Source organism: Triticum aestivum, chromosome 6B, assembly GCF_018294505.1.
Source record: "Triticum aestivum cultivar Chinese Spring chromosome 6B, IWGSC CS RefSeq v2.1, whole genome shotgun sequence".
Lineage (NCBI taxonomy): Eukaryota > Viridiplantae > Streptophyta > Magnoliopsida > Poales > Poaceae > Triticum > Triticum aestivum.
Genome location: NC_057810.1, coordinates 664554420 through 664569432, shown reverse-complemented (window position 1 = coordinate 664569432; position 15013 = coordinate 664554420). Strand labels below are relative to the sequence as shown.

Below are 15013 nucleotides of genomic sequence, written 5' to 3'. Positions count from 1 at the left end.
ACCTACAGACAAACAGACCAGCGAGTACCGTACTAGTACTCCGACTTCAGAGGCAGAGAATTTGTTTACGCGCTGCGAAAAATCCACAAAGATCTTCCGTGATGTTAATTGGCGGCACGCATGCTGATCGGAAGTAAACTCTACGGAAATTTCCGCACGGAGTCTTGTGGCCAGGAGACAGTAATGCATGCCGTCTACAACTGAATTATAAATCCAGAATGTTGGGCGAACAAATCGACGTCGCTTGATTGCATGCTTCTGCATCGGCACAGCTCCACGTACGGTCTGGCGGCGTTTCCCCTAATTCGGTTCTTTCGTTTTCACTAATATAATTTTCGTGGCATTACACCAAATCCACCAAGAACACCAGCAAATTCATCAAAAACAGATCAGCCGGAGACACAACTCAACACGCCCACCGATAATGCTTGACGCATCACCAGAAAGGGGGCTAGGCAAGAAGACCTTTATTCCATCTTCAGGGAGCCGCCGCCGTCTCACCTTTCACCTTTCTGAGCAGGACACAAACCCTAAGAAACCTTGAAAAAAGATCTAAAAACAGAACCCTCCCATCGGCAAGGGGCCCATCGAAGACGGGACGGACCGACGCCGGCGCCGGCGGGAGGCAGAGTACCCTAGCTATTTGCAGGGGCGGCTAGCTAGGTCAAAGAGGCCAATTGGCCAATTGCGTATTGTTTGCGGTAGACGTACGGGGTGTATTTTATACTTGTAGCGTCGTCGTCCATGACGCTTGAGCTGGGGCGTTAGGAAAAGATCCGCACTTTTTTCTCCAAAAGGTCGACCCATGCATGATAGGCAGGCACACTTTGAACCTTGCACATCTCTTTCATGCAACCGGTGGACTTTGTGAATAAGCTAGTAGTAGGTCAGGATCGCAATTGGAAATTATGGGACGAGGTTTGACATTGGTGTGTTTTATATTCTTTTTCTGCGGGTGACATTCTTGTGTGTAGTCGTGTAGATGCCGGAACACTCCGTGAAATTTCGCATGTCGTTCTTCGATCGAGTATAGAATGCGTACAGCAGCTTAACAAGTGACGTGAAGCAAGCTAGCCAGTGACCTAAAGTTCTCCAATTTAGGATAATCTATGTCTCCTACACTCCTAGAGGGTAGGATTTTCTCAATCAGGCCCTAGAGGTAGGTAGTTTCATTGTATTGTATACTACTAATTATGTATCCAACAAAACGGGCCAATTAACAGAACTACCTGCTACCATCCAAACCATATGTAAAGTACTCCAGAAGATTCTCCATTTCAGCTGCTCTTAAAATTTGACTCTGTGCAACTCGACAAACGTCTTCAACGAGGCAGGAATGCACCGCAGCAAAGTCGTGGCCATGGTCGGTGCTTGCCCTACGTCCCGTGTACACACTACGTAAATGTACCCCACGGTCATCCCATTTTTTGTAAAGAATGTTTGTGGAACATATTTTCAACAGCGAAGAACATGATTCCTCTTTGAACCCGGTAAAAAATTCATGCACGGGAGGGGCAGGCAGAGTCAATCGACCAGCAGACAATTAAGCCCTAGAGTTAGCTAGCTACTCCTAGATCAAAGGAGAGGGATTAAAAGAAGACGAGAGCTCTGAGCTTTTCACTCTCTTTTCACCATGGGTCGTTTCCCTTTCTATCCTAGTCGACCTCCACAAGGGGGTACGTACGTACGCTCTTGACCGGTTCCTGCGCTGCCACGTAGCTGTCGAACGTACACGTACGTGGCCCACCTCCCGCATACAAGTCAAAGTCAAGAGTCGAGTGATTTTCAAGAGCAACGTCGCCGTACGCCACCGCAAAACCAAATCGATCGATCGCGCCAGGTTCCACTTCCATCGCCGGTACCATCCACGTCGCCTATAAAGCGACCGCCGCTAGAGGGTACGTCCCTGATCATCCACGCATCGATCCCATAGCTTCTTCCCAGGTTGCGCGATCATGGTGCGCGCGCTCCGGCCTTCTTCCCTCGTCGGCCCGTCCTTCTTCTACGCTCTGCTGCTGCTCGTGGTGGCCGCGCTCGTCGGGCAGCACCCAGCGGGCCCGCTGCGGGTGGCGACGGCGCAGAGCGTGTCGGCGCTGGCGCCGGTGCCGGTGCGCGTCGGGGTGATCCTGGACTGGGCGACCAAGGCGTCGTCGGCGGTGTCGCTGCGGCGGCGGACCGGCATTCAGATGGCGGTGGAGGACTACTACGCGGCGCACCCGGGGTCGGCCACCAGGGTGGAGCTCCATTTCGGGGACTCCAAAGGGGACGTCGTCGGCGCCGCTTCCGCCGGTAAGCTCCCTAGCTAGTTGCTTCTCTAATTATGCTCTTTCGCTTCATGAATCTATGCAAGCTCGTACTCTAGCTTGCCGTCCACGATAACACTTGCGAACGCAAGCTTGCCGTCTCGACATTAGCTCTCTAGCCTGGCCGTTTTAGTCCCTCGATCACCGGCGGCTGCTGCGCGCATGGGACTGTGCAGCTCTTATGGCTGCGCGGCGCACATCGGCGGGTCCGGCCACCTGGGCGGATCTCCATTCCAGGGCCGGACGTCGCCGCTTCCGGTGGTAATTAGTTAACCTCGCTCGCTTATCACGTACGCCATCATGGCTGCCTTCTCTAATTAAGCTCTTAATCCAAGCTCGTCTTGAGATTAGCACTATCTCTTTTGTCTTGGCCTACCCACTGGGGGCTGCAGTCTGCTAGCTCCGCGCGTACGACTGTGCAGCTCCCGCCGTCTGTGGTACACGAGCCACCAGCTGTTCTGTGGTGCCGCCGGATACGGCGGCGCCTCTCACGGCCGGCTGCCGGGCCGCCAGCCTTAGAATTGTCGTCTTGCATGGACATCCATCGTGGCCGGCCCTGTCGCCATTTTGTCCGGCTAGCCAGCTCCTCGACCGTCAACACAAGGACGACGACGGCGCGCGGGGGATTCAAGTTAACAACCACCACATCTCCATCGAGCTGCGTTGGAATCCCAACTAATCCGTCCCACAAGGCATAAACAGCCATTTTTAACCGCGACCGGTGGACTCAAAGTGCAGATATTCGCTACTTCTGTCAGGGTTTGGTACGTGCGTGCGTGCTGTCAGCCTGTGCGACAAAGATTAACTATTCTTGGCTGCTTAGGGTCGATCATTGGGCGCTTGGACTGGTGTGGTCTGATTAGTCCGCGCCGTCTGCTTCTTCACCGCGTACGTACGCATGCACGTGCTAGCGCGCGAGTCGGTCAAGCTTCATGGCTCATGTGGTTGTAGCTAGATTAGTTGGGGACGACAGTCGACGATAAGGACATAGATAGATGCCTCAAATCTTTATATCCGTTCTGCAACGCATCGCAACCACTCCCCTAGATGCATGGGATCCAAGTTTCAACGCATCGCACCATGTGGACGTACGTGCATCATGCATGTCGGGTCAGCAACGTTGAACGGCCACTCCAAAATTAGCAGCACTCTTGGAAATTCTTACTATACGCTATAGTACTTGTCATGGCCACTCATGCTTCTTCGTCATCGTCGGTCATGTATGCAGTCCAAGCTAGCTAGCTAGCATGTGTGTCGTCTGCTCGGGTCTGGGAGACGACTCGCTTTCGAACTTCCTTGTCAAAGTCCTCGCAGCAGTGCTATACACACGACAGTAGTTTCGAAGTCCTCGAGCAGAAAGATGGGCGCTAGCTTGTTAATTTGGCCGATGAAAGTGACTCGACAGCTTCTAAAAGATCTTTCACGACAGGAAAATCGGATGTTCATTACTTTACATGTTCTCTGGTGCAGCCCCAGTCATCTTTGGTACACCAACCACTGTAGATGGCTTCTTAATCTGGTCGATGATATTGACTGCTCAGCTTCTGTAGATCCTTCATGGGAGCAGAAATCGGGTGTTCATCAATTCACACTTATACAATGTTTACTTTTGCTCCCACAAAAAAAGAAGAATGTTTACTTTGTTCCCTAAAAAAATGTTTAATTTTGTTTCAAAATAATAATGTTTCCTTTGTTGAGAGAAACTAACTAAATCATTTTTCTCGCCTTTTATTTAGAAAACTGTAGTATCATTTTTCACTCCTAGTTTGGGCTCCTTAAAAGTTTCTAATGGTTCAGATTTTAAAGGGCTGAAAGAGTACCATGGGCCTAAAACTCCTCTTCTTTGCTGTTGTTGCAGCGTTGGACCTGATCAAGAACGCGCAGGTGCAGGCCATCATCGGGCCCAAGACATCAGCAGAGGCAGAGTTTGTGGCACATATCGGCAGCCGCGCTCACGTCCCCGTGCTCTCCTACTCCGCCACGTCCCCGTCCCTCTCCCCGGCGCAGACGCCCTACTTCGTGCGCACCGCCGCCAAAGACTCCTTGCAGGCCACCCCCGTCGCCACTGTCCTAGCACACTTCGGATGGCGCGCGGCCGTCGTCCTGCACGAGGACTCGCCCTACGGCACCGGCATCCTCCCGGCGCTCGCCGACGCGCTCCAGAGCGTCGACAGCGCGGCGATCGTGGAACGCGTGGCCGTGCCGAGCGGCGCGCACGACAACGCCCTCGACGCGCTCCTCTACCGCCTCAAGGCGATGCCGACGCGCGTGTTCGTCGTGCATGCCAATTTCCGCCTGGCCACGCGGCTCTTCCGGCGAGCGGAGGAGGCCGGGATGATGTCCGATGGCTACGCCTGGGTCGTCACAGATGGCGTCGGAAGCCTCGTGGACAGGCTCAGCCCCGAGGACGTCGACGCCATGCAAGGCGTCGTCAGCCTCCGGCCTCACGTGGAGCTCACGAGCCAGGTGAAGAACTTCTCGGCGCGGTTCAGGGCGAGGTTCCGACGAGGCAACCCGGCCTCCGACGACGACGTGATCAATGACCCGACCGTGACGAGGCTCTGGTCGTACGACACGGCGTGGGCGATCGCGGCGGCAGCCGAGGCGGCGAGTGTCCCCGGCCCGGCATTTCAGACGCCGCAGCGTAGCAGGGCCCTTACAGACCTGGACCGGCTCGGCGTGTCGGCCACCGGAGCAGCGCTTCTCAGAGCGGTGGTCAACACAACGTTCGACGGGATGGCCGGCAGGTTCAAGCTTGTGAACGGGCAGCTGCAGGTGGCGGCGTACGAGGTCGTGAACATCATCGGGAACGGCGCCAGGACGGTGGGGTTTTGGACGCCGGAGTCCGGCATCCTGCGGGACCTGAACAACGGTGGCGGCAAGGCTGCGCGGCAGCTGAAACCCATCCTCTGGCCGGGCGAGGCGCTGTCCAAGCCGAGAGGCTGGACCGAGTCGCCGAACGGACGGGTGCTCAACGTCGCCGTGCCGATGAAGAACGGGTTCAAGCAGTTCGTGGACGTCGTCGGGGAGAAGAACTCGACGACGCCGAAGGTCACCGGGTACTGCATCGACGTGTTCGAAGCGGTGATGAAGAACCTGCCGTACCCGGTGAACTACCGGTACGTGCCGTTCCCCCGAAGCCCGGATTCCTACGAGAAGCTGGTGGACCAGGTGAGCGGCGGGGAGGCAGACATTGCGGTCGGGGACGTGACGATCACGGCGAGCAGGATGCACGAGGCGGACTTCACGATGCCGTTCACGGAGTCCGGGTGGGCGATGGTTGTGGCGACGCGGCCGGACACGAGCGCCAGCATGTGGATCTTCCTGCAGCCGCTCACCACCAGCCTCTGGCTCGCCAGCCTCGCCTTCTTCTGCTTCACCGGCTTCGTGGTGTGGGTCATCGAGCACCGCGTCAACCCGGAGTTCCGCGGCACGCCGTCGCAGCAGTTCGGCCTCATCTTCTACTTCTCCTTCTCAACGCTCGTCTTCGCACACAGTAAGCCACTTACTAACCATCTCATCATCTCAATTCTGCAGAGTTCTTGAAGAATATCAATTACCAAATTAATCAATCTTGACGTTTTAATTTTCAGAGGAGAAGCTGGAGAGCAACCTGTCGAGGTTGGTGGTGATCATATGGGTGTTCGTGGTGCTGATCCTGACGTCAAGCTACACGGCGAGCCTGACGTCGATGCTGACGGTCCAGCAGCTCCGGCCGACGGTGACCGACGTGAAGGAGCTGCAGAGGCGCGGCCAACACATCGGGTACCAGGAGGGGAGCTTCATCGAGCCCTTACTCACGAAGATGGGCTTCGACGGGAGGAAGATGAAGAAGTACAGCACGCTGGAGCAGTACGCCGACGCGCTGTCCAATGGCTCGGCGAACGGCGGCGTGGACGCGGTGTTCGACGAGATCCCGTACCTGAAGCTGTTCCTGTCGCAGCACTGCGACGGGTACATGCAGGTGGGGCCCGTCTACAAGACCGACGGCTTCGGGTTCGTGTTCCCGCGCGGGTCGCCCATGGTGGGCGACGTGTCGCGGGAGATCCTGAGGCTGGCGGAGGGCGACCAGATGGCGCGGATAGAGAAGGCGTGGTTCGGCGAGCCCGGCACGTGCCGGGACGCGCTGGGCGGCATCGGCGGCGGCGACGGCTCGTCCAACCTCAGCTTCCGGAGCTTCGGAGGGCTGTTCCTCATCACCGGCGTCGTCTCCAGCCTCATGCTGCTGCTTTACGTCGCCATCTTCATGTACCGCGAGCGCGACGAGCTCCGGGAGGCGGAGGCGGAGGCCAAGGCCGAGGCCGGCTCCGGGAGCGTGCCCGTGCGGAGGCTGCGCGTATTGCTGCAGCACTACGACAAGAGGGACATCAAGTCCCCCACCTTCAGGACGTGGAACGACGACTCCGTCAGGAACGGCAGCGACTACGCGGGCAGGACGCCGAGATGGAGCGGCGGCGACGCGAGCCTGACGCCGAGGGCCGGTGGGGAGGAACACGCCATGGGACGGGCGAGCCCGCTGAGCGTGGACATCAGCTCGGAGATGAATGCTGGCTCTTCGCCGGAGGGGACGCCGGTGTCGGAGATCAGTGAATCATTTGAGCAGAGGATGGAGGGGGCAGCAGCCGCCGTGGAGATGACAAGGCCAACTGTCTCTCAACTGCAGTAAGAGTAGAAGCATTTCCATGAGGAATGCCTTCAGTATAGGAGTTCTAGTCTTGTGGCACTAATTGTACTTTGGCCAGAAAATCGTTTTGTATTCTTCTTCTAGTGAACATTAGGGAATTCGAAGGAAAGAAGTTCTCTGATGTTAATTGTACATGGTAAAAAAGAACACAATTTAGTACATAGCTAAAAGCAAACGGATTGTATTACATCCGTCTCAAAATTCTTGTCTTAGATTTATCTAGATACATAACACTAAAAGTCTAAAACATGACTAGATATATCCATATATCTAGACAACTCTAAGCAAAAGGATTGACATCAGACAAAGGATCGTCTCGGAGGGAAAAGAATTGTTGTATTGAACACAAAGCATAATAACTTAATCTTACATGGTGGTTTTCATCTGGTTGTTTACCAGAGACAAGAAAACAATACAAATCAAGTTCAAATTGTTTTCCCTCGGAAAGGAACTAGGATACAACATAATTTATATATGATACAACAGTACATGGTGGCGCATTGTGCTCCTGCCATGACTCGACCATGGCATGGTAAAGGCCAATAAACATTGCATCATCTTCGCTGCAGCTGAGCCATCTCTATGGATTCTAGCTCCAGCTGCTCCTAAACTGTACATAGCCTACCGATCTAGAGTGTAACCCTGAGATGGCATGGTAATTGGATGGTTAGGGAGCTATCAGGATGCAACTGATGTCGGCGGACAACCAGAAAATGGACTTTCCGGAATCAATACCTGATTGACATAGGGAGATCTCATGAATCCCCGTTTATCATCCGGGAGTGATAGGGAACCTTGTTTATTTCCAGAATTGTCGACTGGTCCTGGATGAGTGGTTGTTTCCATGGCTCGCCATCCATTTGAACATATGCTCGATCCCACTCGCCTCCCCTCATTTCAAACTTGATAGCTGCAGCCTAACAGAATGCAATATTTTTGGACAGAAGTTCATCATAAGTTACTGAAGAAATGATACCCAAATAGATCAATCCTTTGACAGGAAAATCAATGCAAAGTTAGGGCAAGTACCTGAGCAATGTGCTTTGCTTTGATAAGCTCAGCCATAACGAATGAAGCATGCCAACCTTCTTTCAGACCAAATATTTCAATCAAACCGTCATCTGAATGAGCTTCAACAAAACCTTTCTGGAAGGAGGGGGAAAAAGACACATCATTTGCATAGAACAAACAGGGCCATTTGTGTAACCCCACCCAATACTGAACTCTACCTAGTAGCTACCACTTGTTCTAAACAAATACAGCAGCAACGATAGACCAAATCATGTTATTATGCTCGCGTGCGGTCAATATATCCCATTTGGCAACTTCAAAGTTAGCTATAAATCCAATATCCTGGACTAGAAAACTAAAATATCATGCAGCATGCATGAGCAAGCTCAACAACCAACCTTTTCAAGATAATCTGGTTTAAGATCACCCCATGGATGCCTTCCACTGCCGTAGTTGTACAGATTTAAGACCACTAGTGATCTAACACTGCATTATTAACAGAAGGAAATAAACGTGAGCTCAATTTCGGTGATATACAACATAAGTATTTGTACAGCAAATTTGAAGGACAATCATCAAGAGTAACCAAGTAAGTTCCAACGCATCACCAATAAGATAGTCACAACATTATCCTCTACCATCTGTTTCGTGGTGATATACTTCCAGGATTCACAACAGTATTACTAATACACATTGCAAATGGAGTTCCAAAAACATTGAAAACGGTATGCCACTGACACAACCAACCGATAATAGTTATGTAGTACTCCCTCAGTTCCTAAATATAAGTCTTTTTAGAGATTCCAATAAAAGACTACATACGGAGCAAAATGAGTGAATCTACACTCCTAAATTACGTCTATATACATCCGTATGTAGTCCATAGTGAAATCTCTCCAAAGACTTATATTTAGGCACGGAGGGAGTACAAGCTAAGCATCACACAATATTTCAAATATTTATTTACCTCTTACGTACTTTGAGCAGGCCTGACATTAGCAATATCATACATTTTTCTACGGTTAAAGGTAAGGCCCAAGAAAAGGGCAGGCTGCTGCTAAGACAACCAAATATATTACTATTATGCAAAATATGGTAAATTAATTATTATCTAGATAATTACTGAACCCACATATGTAGTTTTTGTGCCAATTTAAATATTTTCAGATGAATCATTGTAAACGGTCTACCAGACATCACATTTCAGCAATTCACGTTATCTGCATATGCTATACATTGCCCAGTGTTGATTTTTGAACACTAATGCCCAAACTAATAGCAATGGTCACTGGGTTCGTATAAATAAAGTCAGCTGCTCAATTTTCTGACATCCTAAGGATCATTGATATCTAAATATCTTTTTTGAATGTAACAGAATCTATGACTTGCCTTGAAGGCATTTGAATTTGCTCCCATTCAGAACAATTTGCCCTTTTAATGTAAAGCCGCAAAATGTTCCGAAGTCCCCTGCATTAACAAAGCATTCTGTCAGCCTTGGATAGATGATTGAGACAAATGTCTCAAACAAAGGAAGAAGAATATCTTAGCACTATTGCAGTTTATTTATGAACACTAAAAATATGAAGATAAAGCATAAAAACAGTGGATCATTGGCATTGCATAGTACTGAGCATAGTGGAACTTGAATCCAAATCCTCATGTGTTAACCAAGAAAGTACTATAGTCTGGGACAACTGCTATTTTTAGAAGTTCTGTGGGTCGAATCTCATAATTAACCTCAAACCATGATTGTGTCTCGAGGATGGATCAAAACAAAGGAACTATTTGATACTTTAAAAGTCCAGCTCCATTTCAAAGTACATGGAAAGGCAGGTCATTACCTTAGCTGAGGACTTGCTGTACAAGGAGTACAGAACCATCCCTGCGTGCAGCTATATCCAGCATAAATCAACTGCATATAACCAAGTATTACTAAAACAGTCACCTATAGGTCGCAGAACAGCATGACATAGAATTCTGAGATACCAGATAACTAAAAAGGGCAACCTGGTGCATGTAGCTCCCGCTTGCGCAGGGTCCAGGGAAGGGTCCGACCACTTTGGGTCTATAGTACGCAGCCTTTCCCTACATTTCTGTAAGAGGCTGTTTCCAGGACTTGAACCCATGACCTCATGGTCACAAGGCAGCAGCTTTACCACTGCGCCAAGGCTCCCCTTCAGATACCAGATAACTATGCTACAGAAAATGAAAAGGAATCTTTGAAGCCAGTTTCTTTCTTTATTCAGAAGTTACATATTCTAGAAGAACTTGCAGAATAACATCCAGCTTATCTATCAAGTATACAGCTGGATCCACATGATAATAATATGGGAGAACTTGGGTGTATGAGTTCTTTTGTATGTGTGCAACATCACGTGATCTATCAGTCTGCCATACTTATTATATCCTACTGATAGAAGACAACTAACTCATGAAGATGTTGCTAACCAGCACATTGTGAATGCGAAGCTCCTCACCAAAAGAATTCAGTAAATTACTGTGGGCTTCGAAAAATATCACACTTCACAATGACATACATGAAAAAGATCGCACTTCACAATTACACCATTAAAGAAGTTCTTTCCGCACCTTATTTGCAACTGGTCCTTGAGCAAGATATGGCTTTTCATCTCGTAGATGGTGGAAGCCATATGCAACTTGGGCATCCATCCCTATTCAAAATAAATGGCACACTTAACAATGAATCAAAGCTCTAACAAACTGTAATAAAGAATAACCCATATAATTTAGCAAAAAATCATTGATCTGATACATTTATATCTTGTGGTTTCAGTTGTAGTCTTACAACTTTATATTATCATAGAGACAGTGTGTGTACTCTTAGATTATATATTTCACATCAAACTTCCAGATACTGAAGAATATTCAGCCATTCAAAATTTCAAATTAAGGTGTAGCGCACAAAAAAAATCTTAGGCAACCCTAAACACCTCTCAAGTAGATGTAGATCACCATGTAAAGTTCACAAGAAATAACAGAATTAGCTAAGGAAAGGAAGTAGATGAAGTAACAAAGTAATACCAATGCTAAGGTAGTTGTAGAATACTCCTTTATAGCAAGAAGCTTTTTCTGTTAACTCACTGCCACTTGCCTGCACCAAATTACACAAGGTCTTTAGCAAATACATAAGTACGTGCACATTCACTGAGAAAGACAAAATATAGGAGGGATCGTAGTATTTGTCAAGCAGAGTTGACAATAGACAGAAGAAAATAAGATGCTGGAACAATCCATCAAACTATTCAAGAGAAACAAATTGTAACAAGCATTTGAAATAGCAAGTATGACAGGCAAAGGCAACCATGCAGAGTCAAAGAGTGGCACGCATTCAAAGTTACTATGCAAAACTTAGCAGTAACTAAAATTATTTTCCTAGGTAAGTAAGGGACATCCTGTATGCAACTTGGATTTTCAGAATTGGGTTGAATATTTCTTAAAAATTTAAAAATGCAAAGTTTAGACTATCTTTGATCATTTAGGCGCAGACAACAAACAATATAATGCAGAGTTCATCTTACGACTCGCTTTCAAAAAAGAACTACCTCAACAATAGTTTTTTATGTTATCATTGCAATCTTAATAAATGTCTAAACAATGTTCTTAAGTGGAGAAGAGATCTAACAATGGAAGAAGAGCATGCCACCGAGTGTATAGATTTGAGCTAAAGTCTGTTTTCTATTTCAGGTTGTAATTTCCAGGTAAATTCATAGTTAAGACCTTGCTGAACTCCAGCTGATCGGCAGGTTCCGCTTTCTTAAGTGCATGTGGCAACTCTGTTATTTCTCCCTCTGGCATCCTAATCACAGCCTGCCAACTGCAAAAACATTGGTAGCAATTTTCAGAGCAAAAACAGATGAAGAGTGTATGTGCAATTATTAGAAGAAACATCTAGAGTTGAGCCTATTTGCGATGTACACATCTTACACATTTGGAGATAATAAATATGGCAGATAGGTGCTGGGCTTGTGTAGATTGACGGTTTTCTTTCCACCATCAGGAAATATATTCCAGATAGGTATATGATAAGTTTTACTCAGCAGTACAAAATGTGTTTATCAAATTGAAGTACCAGCGATCAACAAAATGAGCTGAATACGCATATAGGTGAATAAAGAGAGAAATAACTCTCGAGCAATGGTCTCACATTCTCACCTGTCAAGATGGACGACCGAAGCAGACACTGCCTTGTTGAGATATCGCTTTACAGCTGAACGCCAGCCAAAGGGAAAAGAGCCACCCTGTGCTTGAGTTGATTAGCATTTTCAATTGAAAACAAAGAACTTAAACAGAACAGCGTCATCGCATATCGGCCCTTACCCATCCAAATGATCTAGCAAGGTCGTTTCCTGTCCCAAGTGGAATGATTCCTGTGGGGGGAACTGGTTCCCTTTTCAACTTATTAAGTTCTTGGAGACATCCAAGTACCCAACCAACAGTGCCATCACCTCCAGCAACCTGTCAGAAAGAACTAGTGCAAGGATGTTATGCAAAGCAGTTGGAAAACTGTGACATACAAGGAAAGCATATGGACACCTAAATGGTGGAGCAGAAACCTCTCATGAGCTAAGATATAAGCTCACTTATCGAATAGTTTCTAACAGTAAATAACAAAGCTAACATGCAGCGAGCCCTTAAAAGCTTCTGACAGATACAATATCCTTACTGAAGCCCATCAAGCACGTACCATAATCCTCAAATTTGCACGGATGTCCTTTGCACAGTTATCACCTTGATCAGCCAACCTCTCCAAACAACCCAAACCATAGCGAACAAAATCAGAAGGCTTCACAGAAGAAAGATCGAAGACCTGAACAAAAACGGTTCGATCAGCAAGTACTATACAGTCCATGGTTTTCCAGAACAAACAAAAGAATAAGAAAATAGAATTTCCAAAAGACATGCTGTGGCGGCTTCTGAGTGCACAAAATAATCCAGAATTGGCATTACAGACGAGTCCTAAACAGTTAGCATGTCTTGACAACCACAATAACATGTTGTGTTAGCTCTCCAAGCCCTTAAAAGACCATCAAATTCCACAGAATTGCCCCATATCCATAGTTCTTTACGGCCCTAGCTTCTATCAGTTCTGACCCTTTTACACCACATAATGATATCAGTGCCCAATCCTCACAAGCCAACCTCCAGTTTCACATGTTGACCCACAGCTAACTCTGGTAGAAGCCAGTACTTCCATGTTGATTAATAATCATCAACATGAAACAATATCGGTGACCATCACCAAATGGCTCTGCACCTGTCTTCTGTTACAAGAAAATGTCAAGCTACAAATTATAGACAGTCTCATTACATTACTCTCACTACTGTCACCTGCACAATCATCCTCCCTCCATCCCCACCTAACACCTACCGTCCTAGTTCTTTTCCTTCACCTCATCACCTCTTCTAGAACCACATGTGGGAGTGAGACACGGTCTGATGGAGCCTTCACAGCAGCCTACGGTATACGAAATTTATTATGCATTTATCATCCAACCATAATGGTCAGGTATCAGTCTTCATCCCTACTCCCCCAACCCCTCGTGGTACCAATTAAGTGCATGGCCATCTAGATGATTCGACCTTGGCAGTATCAGGCAGAACTCGGAAATAAGGGGAACAAAAAGGTTAGTACAATGCCTCATATGGGGCATGACGATCTTCTCAACACATACTAGGCAACTAGAGATTCTGGTCGCGTCACACCATCCTCCTCAGATCACAAGTCGCGGAGCCTCTCACGATAGTACCAATTGTACCATGAAAGTACCACCGGAGCAGAATCCATTAGTCCCAGCCGAAAGGGGGTGTATTACCTCGCACTAAATCATACTAGTGGTACCTCTAAATCAATCTCCTGCCGGGTTCCACACGAATGGGGAAGAAAAATCTGCTGCGGGGTAACAATTAGTAGTACAGCAACGGCCATCACGAAAGCAAAGCGAGGGGGGAGAAAACGCCAGAATTGGGATGGAGCACGTGAATCGCGAGGTCATCACCCACCTGCTCCTTGCTGATGAGCTCGTGCAGGCGCACCTTGAGCTCGGGCCCGTGGCGCCCGCCGCTCTTGGAGTTGACGAACACGACCATCGGCGTCACCACCTCCAATCCTTCCTCCCCGTCTTCCCCTCCCTCGTCCCTCGCCGCCGCGGCGGCCGCCACGCCGGCGGCCTCGTCCTTCTCGGCGACGGCGGCGGCCACGGCGCGGCGCGCGTAGAGCGGCATGACGACGCGGCGCCGCAGCTCGGCCTTGTCGACGTCCCGGCCCCACACCCCGCACGCGCGCACCGACTCCCAAATCGACACCCGCGCCGACGGCGCCGTCGGCGGCGCCGAGTGGGGCGTGTGGACGGCGTCGCCGTTGCCGGCCATCCCCACCTCCGCCTCCGCCCGCTCCATCGCCGCGCCTCCCGCCGCCGGGGAAAGGAAAAGGCAACAGTGTATCACAGCTAGGCAGCTGCCGAATTGGCACCGGGGAGCTGGATGAATTGGGGAAAGAAAGAGGAGGAGCGCTGAGCCCAGCGCCGACTTTATTATTGATTGCTGACGGGTACTGTATATATGCAGGCAGGGAATAAAGTTCTTGTTAATGGGGGAGGCTCCTTTTTTTTTTTTTTTTGATGCGGGGGAGGCTAATTAGGTGGACTGGGACGACTGGTGCTCGCTCTCTTGCGCTGTGCGGAGCGCGTCGTTGGACGGGAGCATTTACGTCTTTTCATTACAGGGGAGGAATTTACTTTTCTTGACGCGGTGAAAGGGACGCGCATCGCATGGCTGGCGTTTTCGTTGAATTTTCCTAGAGCGTAGTGCTCCGCAGATGGATCTGAAGTCAAAAACTCTTTCTAGAGGGTTTTGATGTTTTATTCATATATTTCACCTAAATGTACTAATGTTGGAGATATGTGACATGATGATGCTATATTATCCAAAACCCTAGACGCCACCCGCCGTCTCCCACTCTCGCCGCCGCCGGTGCTCGTTGCCGGGCAAAGAGACC

The 15013-nt window shown here is 49.0% G+C and overlaps 2 protein-coding genes across 2 annotated transcripts; one reads left to right on the top strand and one right to left on the bottom strand.

Moving 5' to 3' along the window:
- The first annotated feature begins 1928 nt into the window (after nucleotides 1-1928).
- LOC123138882 (glutamate receptor 2.8-like) lies at nucleotides 1929-7238 on the top strand. The gene is made up of 3 exons (XM_044558731.1): nucleotides 1929-2289; nucleotides 4162-5799; nucleotides 5897-7238. The coding sequence occupies exons 1-3, from the start codon at nucleotides 1956-1958 to the stop codon at nucleotides 6967-6969; spliced, it is 3045 nt and encodes a 1014-aa protein (XP_044414666.1). The 5' UTR covers nucleotides 1929-1955; the 3' UTR covers nucleotides 6970-7238.
- Nucleotides 7239-7303: 65 nt separating this feature from the next.
- LOC123138883 (diacylglycerol kinase 7) lies at nucleotides 7304-14555 on the bottom strand. Its single transcript, XM_044558732.1, has 13 exons — nucleotides 14020-14555; nucleotides 12704-12826; nucleotides 12337-12474; nucleotides 12172-12257; nucleotides 11737-11833; nucleotides 11041-11110; nucleotides 10588-10670; nucleotides 9840-9910; nucleotides 9388-9465; nucleotides 8397-8484; nucleotides 8017-8133; nucleotides 7723-7904; nucleotides 7304-7629 (listed from the first exon to the last, which is right to left on the bottom strand). Exons 1-12 carry the CDS (start codon nucleotides 14413-14415, stop codon nucleotides 7743-7745), a joined length of 1509 nt encoding a protein of 502 aa, XP_044414667.1. The 5' UTR covers nucleotides 14416-14555; the 3' UTR covers nucleotides 7304-7629; nucleotides 7723-7742.
- Nucleotides 14556-15013: the final 458 nt, after the last annotated feature.

Excerpts from the sequence above, each read along its gene's own strand:
- LOC123138883 (XM_044558732.1), bottom strand. The coding sequence starts at position 14,415 with ATGGAGCGGGCGGAGGCGGAGGTGGGGATGGCCGGCAACGGCGACGCC. Across the intron at positions 12,827-14,019 it reads AGCTCATCAGCAAGGAGCAG|GTCTTCGATCTTTCTTCTGT; the intron begins GTGGGTGATGAC and ends GTTTTTGTTCAG. Across the intron at positions 9,466-9,839 it reads ACAGCAAGTCCTCAGCTAAG|GGGACTTCGGAACATTTTGC; the intron begins GTAATGACCTGC and ends TTGTTAATGCAG.
- LOC123138882 (XM_044558731.1), top strand. The coding sequence starts at position 1,956 with ATGGTGCGCGCGCTCCGGCCTTCTTCCCTCGTCGGCCCGTCCTTCTTC. Across the intron at positions 2,290-4,161 it reads CGTCGGCGCCGCTTCCGCCG|CGTTGGACCTGATCAAGAAC; the intron begins GTAAGCTCCCTA and ends CTGTTGTTGCAG. Across the intron at positions 5,800-5,896 it reads AACGCTCGTCTTCGCACACA|AGGAGAAGCTGGAGAGCAAC; the intron begins GTAAGCCACTTA and ends TTTAATTTTCAG.